The sequence below is a fragment of the Lichenostomus cassidix genome, unplaced genomic scaffold (assembly GCF_008360975.1).
Source record: "Lichenostomus cassidix isolate B80296 unplaced genomic scaffold, HeHo_3.0 HiC_scaffold_43, whole genome shotgun sequence".
NCBI classification, from domain to species: domain Eukaryota; kingdom Metazoa; phylum Chordata; class Aves; order Passeriformes; family Meliphagidae; genus Lichenostomus; species Lichenostomus cassidix.
The window spans coordinates 1,776,337-1,789,467 of record NW_028147635.1 but is presented as its reverse complement, the minus strand read 5'-3'; the positions used below and the strand labels follow the sequence as shown (position 1 = coordinate 1,789,467).

The window sequence follows — 13,131 nt, the reverse complement described above, 5'->3', positions numbered from 1 at the left end:
GGCAAAATCATGGATTGGCCAAATCATGGAAAACCATGGATTGGCCAAATCATGAGAAATCATGGGAAATCCTGGATTGGCCAAATCATGGGAAATCAAAAACCAAAAAAAAACCAAACAAACCAAACAAAACAAACAAACAAAACCAAACACCAAACAAAAAAAGAATTGACCAAATAATGGGAAATCGTGGATTGACCAAATCGTGGATTCGCCAAATCATGGGAAATCGTAGATTGGCCAGATTGGGAGAAATCATGGATTGGCCAAATCAAACAAAACACAAACAAACAAAAAACAAAACAAACCAAAAAACAAACAACCAAACAAAACAAACCAAACAAAACAAACAAACAAAACCAAACAACAAACAAAAACAAAACACAACAAATCATGGGAAATCCTAGAATGACCAAATAATGGAAAATCCTGGGAAATCATGGATTAGCCAAATTGGGGGAAATCATGGAATGGCCAAACATTGGGAAATCCTGGATTGGCCAAATAATGGGAAATCATGGATTGGCCAAACTGGGAGAAATCATGGGAAATCATGGGAAATAATGGATTGACCAAATCGTGGGACATCTTGGATTGGCCAAATCATGTGAAATCATGGATTGCCAGGCTTCTGGCAACAGATCAGGGTAGCAGCACCCCAAGACTCAGTCCCGTGGTTCACCAATATTTTGCCGATTAGTCTAATATGATTTAAAATACCATTTATTAGAGGCAGAAAATAACAAACATACAAACCTAGAACAGATTGACATACACACACAAAAAAAGGCATAATTGCAGAACTGTAACAGCTAAAATGCAATTATGGGGTAAATGCTTGAAAAAACTTTAAAAATAGCTAAAATGCAAGTTAAGAAAGGTACCTATAAGCTAGGCTGAATAATACAATTTAGGAAACCAATCATCTTACCAAAATCTCAAACCTTGACACCTTGAAAGAAAACCAGAAGGAAAAAAACCCCAAAGATCACTCACTGTTTTCCACAGGGACACAACAGTTCAGAGCCTGCAATATTTCTTTCTCTTGAGGAAGAAAATGCTTCTGAGAACTGGCATGGGTGAGTTTACAGAATGATATATATATATCTGCTCATTAACCAAGTATTAATACCATTATGATCTATGTATCTACTCACTGCTGAAACAGGTATTTACCTTTCCACATTCAGAATAATCCAGACAAGGCCACATCTGGCCCTGTATGGGGCTGAAGGATCCAAAACAACTCCCTTGGTTCCTCCTTGAGGAACCTTGAGGTTTTTCTCCTTGAGGTTTTTTACCCCTCCTCTCTCAAGGGGAGAAAACCAAGAGGAGAGTGAAGTCAGATGTCCCCACACTACAAGTTCTGTCAGGCTGGTCGTTCAGCACTATCACAGCCAGGCTGCTCTCACAGTGCACTCGGAAGCCTCGTGGCCAGCAAAGGTGGAGGCACTGCAGCATTTCCCAGGTACAGCCGTGGCTCTGCAGGGCTTTGCTGGGACAGCTTCCCCCAGCTGATGTGCAGGTCTGGATGAGGGGAAAGGATTTGGGTATCTGGTGATGTCTTCCTTCATCACTAGAGGCAACCTCATGTAGTAATGATGAGGTGCATTGCTTACCTTATCCATTTCTGATTTTTTTTCATTTTTGCATTATAGTAAATGACATTATTACCTCAGCTGGTTTCTGCATCTGTGTCTCCCACCCACCATCAAATAAAACACACAGCCAGGTGAGCACAACACCTGAGAGTCTTCCCACCTTTTCTTTTGAAAGAGGAGAAAATCGCTGATCTGCACAAAAAGAAACAACCCTTCTCACACCTCCCTCCTGCGGTTCCCTGCAGCATGACCCAGGCAGGGGCTGCTGCTCCTGTCTGAAACCTCCCCTGCTGCCTCTCTGCCAGCCCATCTCTGGGAGAACACTCCCCATGGCCACCTCCTCAAACAAAATTGCCACTTTCCAACTTCCTCTTCTGCAGGCAGGTGAGAAAAGTATCCACTCCCAGCTCTGCTCCTACAAATGTTTCCAGCAGCAACAACCCTGAAATATCAACCTCCTTCCTTAACCTGGACACTGGGAGCTCACACCAAGAGCCCTTTTGTGCAAGGATATCCACAGAAGACCCTGAGGATGGAGCAGTTTGAAACACAACTCCTTCCAAGTTTAAACCTTCCTTGATCAAATGAATGCACACAAACCTACCCCAAATGGAAAGCAGGGCAGAAAGAGAAACTCCTCTCTCACAACAGCAAACTCTGGGCTTCCTTCTGTTCCAGCTGGAGAGGGAAGGCCATGGGATACTCCTGAGTTTGGGAAGGAATCCTGGGAAATGGCCAGATTTGGGAGGGCAGCAGAGGGAAGTTCACCAAAGAGAAGGAAAAGATTCTCTCCAAGCAAAACATTTTGGCAATATTTGAGAAGGAAAAAAAAGTAAAAAAATTTGAAGCATCTGAAAAAGTTCCCAGATGGAAATTTCTGCCCTCACAGAACAATCCCTCAGCCTCCTTGGTCTCTCAGGAAGCTCATGAATGAACCTGCAAGGCTTGGATATACATCCCTGGTGTCTATCTGCCAGAGCAAAACAGCTGCCCAACAAGACTTCAAGTGAGCACAGGACAAACCTTCCCCCTCCACCTCCCAACACCAACTCAGAGGAGTCTCTTTCCATCGCAAGATGTACTCTGTGAGCAGTCTGCATTGACTAGACTTGGCTGCAGGAGGGGTTTTCACTGTTACTCTCTCCAGATGGGGGAAGACAGGAAGACAAGAAATGATTCCTGAGGAAAGAAAAAGGCACAGCCTCTTGTGGAGACACCAGCGTGAGCAGACTCCAACTGGAAGCCATTCATCCCTTGGCTAAAGCAACATCCATCCTAGGGGCAGCAGTTCAGCTTTGGTGAGCACGCTGACAAAATTGCCGCCCCTTGCTGACAGGCAGGGATGAGGAGAAAGAACCAGCCAGCTGGCTGGGAAAGAGGCAAAAAGAATGTCTTCAAGTGTCTCCTCTTCATCCTTTCGGCAGGCAAGACGGAGCAATGTCCTTTCCTTCTGTCACCACAGGTGACCCGGGGATGAGATGCAGTGCGGGGAGAGAGGTCGCCACTGCTGCCAGCAGCCTCGCAAGGGGCTTTGCCCGCCCCGCCGAGCCCGGCCAGCGCCCCGGGAGCGAAACGGCCGCGCTGTGCCCGCGCTGTGCCCGCGCTGTGCCTCTCTGGCTCGTGTCGCTCGTCGCTCGTCCCCGCCAAGTCCTGCCCGCGCCGCGGCCGTTGCGCTGAGGCGTTGTTGCCCCAGTCGGTGAGCGGCGCCGCCATGCAGCAGCCCCCTCTGCCCTCGGGGCTCAGCGCCCGCACCTTCCCCGCCAAGCTGTGGCACCTGGTGAACAGCCCCCGCGTCCGCTCCGTGCGCTGGGACAGCCTGGCCCGGGGGCTGCTCGTCGAGCGCTCGCTCTTCGAGCGGGAGCTGCTCAGCCCGGCCGGCGCCCGCGGGCTGGGCGGCGAGGGGGCGGCGGCGGCCCCGGGCACCTTCAAAGCCACGCACTTCAGCAGCTTCGTGCGACAGCTCCACCTGTACGGCTTCCACAAGGTGGCGAGCGAGGGCGGCAGCTGGCTCCACTTCAGGAATCCAATCTTTCGCCGCGACCGCCCCGACCTCCTGCTCCGCATCGAGCGCCGGAGCAAGGCCAGCCGAGGAGGTGCGCCAAGGAGGTGCAGCAAGGAGGTGCGCAGCCGCCAGCGCAGCCGCTTGCAGCAGCTCCGCGGGGCCGGTAAGCCGGGCTGGCAGCGAGGGTGGCGCGGGCTTTGGCCGTGGGCACTGCCCGTGCTGGGGCTGCTCAGCGCAGCTGCCCGGCTGGCCCAGGGGCTGTCTGTGCTTGGGCAAGGCAGCTGTGCCGTGCCGTGCCGTGCCGTGCCGTGCCGTGCCGTGCCGTGCCGTGCCGTGCCCCCCGGGCTGCCGGGGGCTGCGGGACAGTCCCGCCGGGGCTGCGCTCACAGCAGCCTGGCCCGCTCGGCCTGCAGCTGGCCCAGCCCCGCGCCGTGGCTGCCGCTGCTCCTTGCCCGGCCACGGGCCCGCTTGGGGAGCTCTCCGTGAGTGCGTGTGAGTGCCGAGGGCTCGATGGTGGCCAGGCCCAGCTGCAGGGAGCCTCCTGTCCCTTTGGAGCAGAGGGGGAGAGACCTGGTAGTTGGGATTCTGGCAGTTGCCTCCGGCCGAGGAACTGCCAGGGGAAAGTTTTCCCAGGCAGTTAAACGAATAGGCAAGAGCTAAACAGACAAGGAATTGGTTGTTGCAAAGCCTCAGAACATGTGGGGATTTTTTTCTTCTCACCCTGCTTGGGAGGATCCGGGCTTTTTGCTTTTCTGATAGAAGTACAGTTGCTGCCAAGGGAAACGAAGCCCCGGAGCAATAGTGACCCAGTCTTCCCTTTGCTTCCATTCTTCTTCCCTCATTGCTACTCAGCTCCCTTACGCCAGGACCTCAGCGCTGCCTCACCTGAGGATGCAGAGCTGCCTCCAGGCCCTTCCAGGCGACGACATGCAGGTGCTCAAGAGTCTGAGGATTCCCCAGTGCCTGCCAAGAAATCAGTTCCCACCTCTGGAGTTCTGGGGGATTTGTCTGAGGAATCAATCAGACGCAAATTCCAGCTGAAGCGTCTCACCATTCCACTGGTCCGCATGGACCTGAAACGCCACCCTGAGCTCATGGTTCGCCTGGTTCGCATTGACCACCTGAGCGTTTCCAGGGCCCTTCCAGAGAGCAGCAGCTCCAGATCATCAGAGCAGCACCTGACAGCCTACAGCCCATCAGGTAGGGAAAGAACTTCTACCCTTGCTTTTCCAACAGCTCCTGGCCAGAGACCATTTGGAGTATTTTTCTGCAGTGCTCTGTCATGGGTAGATGTCAAGTGAGAATCAGGTAGAAAAGTGTCAAGTTGACTAGGAAAAGGAACCTTGAATGCAAAAGACTTCTCGGTCTCCTTTTCCTCTCCTTTCTTCCAATTTGGTTTGTCTCCTGGGCATTTTCCAGACAGCCTTTCTGCTGAGGTGCAAGTGTAAGGCAAAAAATCTTGGCTGAAAGGTGGTCAGTGTTAGGTGAGCTCCCCTCTGTCTTTGAATGAAGCCAAACTGGGACGGTGATAGAATATCACAGATTTTTAAGACTGTGTGTTGTGCCCATCAGGCCATGCCATTTCAAGGATCTCTGTGTGTTTGCAGAACAGTTGCACCTGCAGAATATGGCCTGAGCCACAAGGTTGCTTTTTAGCATAAAAATCACAGGTGAATTTCAGTGTTTGCCTGAAGATCTGGTCTTGTCCAGGGTGAATCCACTCTGTGGATGAGATGTGAATCTCATGTGTTGGGATGAGAAACTCAAGCAGCCAACTCCAAAAGCTAATGGGCATGTAGGAAAGGTTGTGATTATGAAGTTTTTGTGTCCCTTTGGAGCAGAGGGGAAAAGACCTGGTTGTTGGGCCTCTTGACTATCCGTGCAGAGGAACTGGCAGGGGACAGTCTTCCCAGACAGTTAAACAAATAGGTGAGATCTAAATAGACAGGGGATTGGTTTTTGAAAAGCCCCAGAACATGTGGGGATTTTTTTCTTCCTCACCCTACTTGGGAGGATCTGAGGTTAGCTGTTTGCTGATAGATGTCCAGTTGCTGCCAAGGGAAACGAAGCCCAGGAGCAATAGTGACCCAATCTTCTGTTTCTCCCTTTCTTCCCTCATTGCTACTCAGCTCCCTCATGCCAAGATCTCAGTGCTGCCTCACCTGAGGATTCAGAGCTGCCTCCAGGCCCTTCCAGCACAAGTGCAGCTGATCAGGACACTGAGGCTTCCCCAGAGCCTCCCAAGAAAGTGTTTGCCACCTCTGGAGTTCTTGGGGATTCATTGGAGGAACCAGACACACGCGAATTTAAATGCCAGCATGAGCTCATCATTCCACTAATCCACATTGACCATCTGAGCTCTTCCAGGACCCTTCCAGAGAGCAGCAGCTGCACATTTTCAGAGCAGCACCTGCCAGCCTACAGCCCATCAGGTAGGGAAAGAACTTCTACCCTTGCTTTACCAACTGCTCCAGCCAACAGACCATTTAAAGTATTTTTCTGCTGTGCTCTGTCATGGGTAGATGTCAAGTGAGAATCAGACAGAAATTGTCAAGTTGACCAGGAAGGGGGACCTTGAGAACAAAAACAATCTCTATCTGGTTTTCCTGTCCTTCCTCCAGATTTGGAGGATTTTCTGGGGGTTTTCCAAACAGTCTCTCTGTAGAGGAGAAAGACTGAGGCAAAAAACATTTGCCCTCAACTGCTCAGTGTCTGGTGAGCTCCCCTGTTTTCTTGAGTGAAGCCAAACTAGGACGCTGATAGGATATGGCAGAGTTTCAAGATTGTCTCTCCTGCAAAGACTTTTATTGCATTTCAATGAGCTCTGTGTGTCCCCAGAACAGTTGCAGCTGCAGAATACAGCCTCAGCCACAAGGTTGCTTTTCTGCAATACAATCCCACTTTGATTTTAGCCTGCATGTCTGCAGATCTGGGCTCTTCCAAGGGGGATCCACTTTCTTTGTTCAGCAAAACTCCAAAGCAGCCAAATCCTCAAGCTGATGAGGAGATGGAAAAGGCTGTGATTACAAAGTATTAGTGTGTGTGTGTGCGTAGATCAGTTTTACAGTCCATACTTTACCAGACATACCCATCAATGAGAATAAATACTTTTTAAGAGGAAGAAATCAGTCTTCCAATCCCCTGGGAAGTTGGAATACATTTCTGGCATTGAGTTTGCTGTGTGCTTCCTGTGGTGTTTGATCCAAGGCAGCAGTAGAGCTCTGTGTGCCAAGCTCTGTTCGGGAGCCTGACCCAAGTGTTTGGATTCTTGCAGCCACAGTGAGCAGTTCAGTTCCTGATGCTCCGACTGGCAGTGCTGGTTGTGCAGCATGGACAGCCTCCAGCTGGCCATGGAATGAGCCTAGGGAAGAGGAATTGCCACCACTGACTCTGGACCTGGTGCTTGAGACGCTGGAGGAGATGATTTCCCACTCCCCACCTGAAAGGTCTCCCTTTGCTCAGGTAACTGCATTGGAAAGAGATGACAAGGGCTGGACTGAGAGCTTTTGAAAGTTGTTGCATGGCTGAGAAGGAAAGGCTTCTTGAATTGAGCTGTGAATGGACAGGGAAGGATTTGCTTGGTAAAGCAAGATTTGCAAAGGAGGAGGGAAGGAAAAGGGGGCTCAACCTTAGTGAGGATGAGAGGTGTTGGCCAAGTTTAGGTGCTCCTTTCTCCTTTTCCTGGGAAGAATCCCTAGTGCAGGGGCATCATTCCTGGTGATGCTTTGCAGGTTCTAACAAGCTTAGCTTGATGTGAAACAGGAGAGTGTTTGGAGAATTGCCCCTGAAGGCAAAGTGTCCCACCCAGGGAGGAGCATGTGAGAGGAGCCTCTGTTAGAGCACCAGCTGTGGGCTCTGCCTCCTTTTGGTTGGAAGGCCAAGGCAGAGCAAGGGCTGGGCTGCAGCTGCTGCTGCTGTGTGAGCCCTGCTGTGTGTGTAGGCACTGCCAGAGCCGTGTGAGGGGATGTGCTGCAGCTGCAGCTTTCTGGTCCTCTCTGTAGCCTCCAGTCGAGTTTCTATGTGGGAAATCCTCAGCTGAGCAAACTGGCCAGTCTTGCTTTCCATGTTCCAGAGCTTTGTCATGTTCCTCTTGGACATCTCTGTGGGAAGACGTGTGTGTTCCCATCCAGTCCTGGCAAAGCTGCAGCCTGGATGAGGCTGTTGTGCTCAGGGCTGTGGAGGGAGGAGCACATCCCTGTGCCAGGAGCTGGCAGGACTCCTTCCTTAGTGCCCACGTCATGTGTTCAGTGTCACCCCACGTTCAACCTTGTCAGCTTTGGCAGCTTCTGGACTGGGTTTGAGAAGTCAATCTTCTCCACTGCCTTTGGGGGCCAGACCTCCTTGTTAGGAGCAAGAGATGAAAGTGAGTGAGCCCTGGAGCCTTTAGGGAGCAGATGTGTTGGTTCTGAGGCTCCGTGAGTTGTGAATTGGAGGGAAGGACAATGTTGGTGCTGCACATGAAATGGTTAAGGACTCCTTGAAGCCCAGGGGCTTCTTCTGTGTTGAAGTGCAATTCAATCAGGGACCATTAGTCCTTGTGTTTGAAAGATTCCATCTTTCACATAGGAATGCACTTTCTCTTAACTCTTGCCTCTTTCCAGACTTGCGTGAAGTGTTCAGTGTCTCTATTGGCACAGACATTTTTGCATATTGTTATACAGCTTTGCCAAAGAATTTCTCTATTTGATTTAATATGCAGACCCATTGCCTTCTCTAGATTTACTATTGAGGAGAGGCAGATTCAAGGCAGTGAATGAGATGTTTTGGAATTGTCCATATTGTATTGCCAAGTGTGATGAACTTTTGTCTTCTGTAAACTCACCCAAGCCAGTCCTCAGAAGCATTTTCTTCCTCAAGAGAAAGAAATATTGCAGGCTCTGAACTACTGTGTCCCTGCAGAAAACAGTGAGTGATCTTTGGGTTTTCTTTCTTTCTGGTTTTCTTTTAAGGGGAACACTGGTGTCGCCCCTGAGTCTTCAGGAGGGGAGCCTGAGAACATGGCTGCAGCAGAGAGAGCTTTGCCTGGCACCGTGAGCCATGGGAACAGTTCCCTGGAGCCCGAGGAGCTTGGTAAGGAGAGAGCCTACATTGGTTGAGAGAGGTCTGAGATGGCTGCTGTGAGCCTGCCTGTGGCAGGAAGGGAGATCAGAGGAGTTGAGTTCTTGTCTGCAGGCTTGGTGCTTCCTGGTGCCTTGAGTTCCAGCAGGGCACTGGCACAGCCTCCCCGGTGGAGCCCTGCCCTCCACGCTTCTCTGGCAGCACTGACCCTGAGTCCTGTGGTGTGGCAAGAGAGCAGTGAACAAAGCTGACCTTCTGGCACTTGTGTCACCAAGCTGGCTGTCCCAGTTTCCAGCTGAAGTGCATGGATAGGTTTGCTGCAGGGTGGCAGTGCTCTGGAGGCAGCGCTGAGTGACTCTTGAAGTAACCGGGGAAAATGCCAACAAAATGTCAGAGTAGAAGGCTGAGCTTTGTGTCTGAAAGCATTAAATCAATGTAGTACAGGTCTGGTGACAGCTGTAGTGAGACACATTAAAAATACAACCAGTAGAACCTCTGAGGCCAAACAAATCGCAGAACACAAATGCAGTAGCTAAAGGAAAAATTTAAATTTCCTCAGATTAGTGAGAACTAATAGGAGAGAGAGAGCACTTTGTATCTGCATTCTCGAGCAAAGCTGGTGCAGCCTGCAGGCCTCGTAGGGAGCTCTTTCCCTGCCAGCTCTTCATCCCAGAGCTGCTGGTTGATTTGGAGGAGCTGTTGCTCACTGCAGAGAGCACTTTTTAGATGCCAGGGACCAGTGCTGGTTTGTAACTCAGCTCACATCACCCTTCAGCTTCAGCCATTTCAGTGAGGACTGAGGTGTCTCTGTGAGCACAGAGAAAGACCAAGGCTGGGTTCTTTGTGTGAGCTGGGACTGTGTGTGTTTCAAGCTCCCCTGGGTGCCATTTTCACTGTGGGTGCTGCAACTTTATTGGGATACTCCAAAAGTTCTGAAGTTTAGTAAACTTGGAAGGATCCCTCTTCTGTAAAGAGGAGGCCTCTAATTCCCACGTGAGGGTTTGCCTTTCAGGCGATCTTTTACAATCTTTGACAGAAGTACAATTCCTTCCAAAGGGAAACATTCATGAAGGCAAGATATTGACTCAGTGTTCCCTTTGTTTCCCAGACATCCATCTGATCTACCTCGCCAGGAGGGCTGCCCTGCGTGGGACACGGAGACCAAGGGAGAGCCTGTGAAGATCAGACAGGTGGGATCCCTCTGTTTATATTACATTTACATATATTAATAATTCCATTTTTTTCTCTTTATAGTTTCATTCTAGATTTACAGAATTGTGTGGATATATACTTATAGTTACAAATCTGTATAGTTTGATTTCTATCCATTTATATGTATATAATTATTGATGTGATTGTTTTATATATATGTAGTTAGATTTATAATTTGCATAGATACAATTATATGTAATTAGAGTAACTTTTATATATAAAGTTATATTTAGAAATGTGCAGAGTTAGAGTTATGTGAATATTTAGGTACATGAATTGATATTTGTGTAGGCCTAGTTTGCATTTTAACCTCTTTCCCTGCTCTGCTTCCTATTTCATCTTTTGCTTTTCCCCCTGTGTCCCCTCTGTCCCCTCTTCCCGTGCTGGGTCCGAGCTGGCGGCCGGCCCGGGTGGAGCAGCAGTTCCAGGTGTCCCCAGGTGTCCCTAGAGCAGTGAGAGCAGCTGGTGTCCCCTGAGGAGCTGCTGAAGGACGGTGAGACTGAGGGGCTGAGGGGGCTGAGGAGAGGTGACACTGAAGGGACAGTGAGCTTGAGGTGCTGGTGGGGCTGAGGGGACTGTGGGGCTGAGGGGTGTGGGGGAGGAAAGGGGAATGGTGGAGCTGTGGGTTCAGGGTGAGCTGCAGGGGATGGTGGGGGCTGAGGGCACAGGGTAGTGGCACAGGCTGAGGGGGGTGGCAGGTCTAAGGGGACTCGATGTGTCAGAATGGACTGTGGGGGTCTGAAGGAACTGGGGGGGCTGTGGGTTTGCTGAGGGGATGGCAGGGCTGAGGGGATGGAGGGAGCCAGCAGGGAGCACAGAGGGGTCCAGGACTGTGGCTCTGCCAGGCCATTCCACCAATTCCTGTGTGTACAATTTTGCCACAGCTTCCCTAAATGCCTCAAGAACATCGGAGAGTGACAAGAGCCATCAGGGAGAAGCTGAAGGGCACCAGCAAGAGCAGTGAACAGGGAGCTGCTGCTGCTGCCCCCCGAGAGCCTGGGTGAGGCCACAGGGCTGGTGAGGCAGGCTGGGGCTGAGGCTCAGCCTGCTTTTTCTTTCTCACCCTGCTGGGGAGGCTCTGAGATTTTCTCTTCCCTCACACAAGTGCAGCTGCTGCCCAGGGAAATGTCCCGATATTGACTCAGTGTTCCCTTTGCTCCCCAGGTGTTCCATCTGCTGTCCCTGACCAGGAGGGCTGTGCTGCACGGGAGGAAGAGACAGAGGGAGAACGTGTGAAGATGGGGCTTCTGAAATCCCTTCAGGATATATTTATAGATTCATATAATTATATATGGATATTTAGATAGGTAGATTGATGTTTGTATAGTTAGATTTCTATTTCTATTTATGTCTGGTTTTAATATTATTTCTGTACTATATTTTAATAATGTAATATAATATAATATAATATAATATAATATAATATAATATAATTTATATATATGATGTAATAAATTAGTTTTGTTAAACTAAAATTGATATTTGAATATTTTTTATTGTTTGGTTTTAGAAATCTGTAATACATTTAAATCTTTAACTTATTTTGATATTTGTGTATTTATGCATCAAGTGCAGCAATCTTCAATAAATCAAATTTTTTATCTGAAATAAGCATTAAGCTGTGCTTTTCAAAACAATGAGCAGATGTAAACACGATGATGCTGCAGGGTTTTGGCAGTGAGTGAAAGGGACTGGGGGAAATTCTCCAGCCATGCCCAGCAGCTCCCCAGTCTCAGTCAGGCTGGGCAGTGAAACCGCAGATTTGGGATGGCAGCAGAGCCACACGCTGGGGAATAACTCGCTGCAAAGGCTGCTGAGCAAACGGGACTCCACTGAGCAGAGAGCTCCAAGCAGGAGCCACCCGGGGAGGAGAAATCATTCACAATGAAACAGAGAGAGAAAATGTGGCAAAACAGATGTGAGGATACTCTGGGAGTCTGATAAAATGCTCTAAATCAGTGCTGTCTAGGTACATCTTCAGCAAAAATAATTTGTTAAAAATGAAACACCTTCCATGAAAGACGAATGACACTTTTCCCCTTCAATCACCCTCCTTTGGAAGTGAAACTTGTCCTTCTTCCTGAGAAGTTTTGCCCTTCAGCACCTCACTCTCAGTAAATAAAAAGCTTAAGTACTCCCACTTGTCACCATGAATGAAAACAGCCCTGCCCCAGTGACAGCGTTTGCAAAGTCTTCCCTCCTCCTGTCCCCACATCTCACAAACAGAACCATCCCCTTCCTGCCCAAACTGAGCTGAGGTGAGTGAGAGCTTCAGGAGCTTAGGAGGCTGCAATACCATCACATGTAGGAAGGTTTTGCAAAATTGAAATTAATGAATTTAAAAGGTTTGATGGTGATTTATTTCATTTAGACTTTTTATTATAAGCATACTGATGTAAGAGTTGGCAATAAATTTTGAGCCTATACCATAATTATAGAAAGCACTCCCAAATGAAATCAAGTAATATCTATTATTTTCATGTTTGCACAGATATTTGAGTTGCCTACCACATACTCCCATATAACAGAGATTATTCCAAACCTTTTTTAGCATTTATCTACTGTGTGCAGCAATCTTTTAATTTGAACCTTATCTGCTCTTTGAGACCAAAATATATAAACCTTCTGATCAACAACAAAAAACCCGAACAAATCCACAAACAAATTATAGACAACATGATACTGATCCAGAGGGTGTGGGCCTGCTGCTCTGGGCAGAGGGACCTACCACCATCCCCACTCCTGTTCTGGCTCCTCCTGGGACTGGTCCAGCCCTGCAGACACAGCCACAATTTGGGGGTGCCTGTGACCCCTGGGGTGGGCAGCCTATGTAGTGGCAGCTTCTTCCTCCTCCCTTGAGACTGCAGGGCTGCTGGCTGGAGTCCCCATCCAAGGCAAGGAGCTGCTGGAGCTGCTGGAGCTGCTGGAGCTGCTGCTGGCTGCTGGGCTGTCATCCTCACCCACAGCAGTGTGGGAGCACAGAAGCCTCTGGGCCTCCTCTCTGCACTGCCTCACAATGATGTCAGTGGTGCCCTGGACCAGTGGCACTGTGTGTTCCTCCAGGATGTCCTGCAAGCTCTGGGTCATGATCTCCTGGTCTGGCCCATACATACAGAGAGTGTGCAGGATGCAGCTCTGTGAGATCTCTGCAAGCCACCACTGCTCCCCGTAGATGGTCTCCATCCTGCTGCACAGCCAAGTCTGCACAGGGTCCAGGAGATCCTTTGTTGACAGAAAAGTTGTGCTCAGACCTGAGGC

General features: G+C 49.5%; 4 protein-coding genes and 1 long non-coding RNA gene across 6 annotated transcripts in view; 3 read left to right on the top strand and 2 right to left on the bottom strand.

Moving 5' to 3' along the window:
* The window catches only part of LOC146421112 (uncharacterized), a 382,384-nt gene that overhangs the window by 230,907 nt on the left and 138,346 nt on the right, over nucleotides 1-13,131 (top strand). The window lies entirely within an intron of this gene.
* LOC146421116 (uncharacterized) overlaps nucleotides 1-13,131 on the bottom strand; it is a 248,287-nt gene that overhangs the window by 145,710 nt on the left and 89,446 nt on the right. The window lies entirely within an intron of this gene.
* The window catches only part of LOC146421118 (uncharacterized), a 52,662-nt gene that overhangs the window by 26,360 nt on the left and 13,171 nt on the right, over nucleotides 1-13,131 (bottom strand). The gene's annotated exons all lie outside the window — the stretch shown is intronic.
* On the top strand, nucleotides 3,267-5,239 carry LOC146421120 (uncharacterized). Its single transcript, XM_085047660.1, has 3 exons — nucleotides 3,267-3,852; nucleotides 4,470-4,803; nucleotides 5,211-5,239. Exons 1-3 carry the CDS (start codon nucleotides 3,313-3,315, stop codon nucleotides 5,237-5,239), a joined length of 903 nt encoding a protein of 300 aa, XP_084903786.1. The 5' UTR covers nucleotides 3,267-3,312.
* LOC146421119 (uncharacterized) lies at nucleotides 8,477-11,362 on the top strand. Its single transcript, XR_014848769.1, has 4 exons — nucleotides 8,477-8,673; nucleotides 9,770-10,366; nucleotides 10,758-10,873; nucleotides 11,038-11,362. It is a non-coding gene; the product is annotated as an uncharacterized LOC146421119 (long non-coding RNA).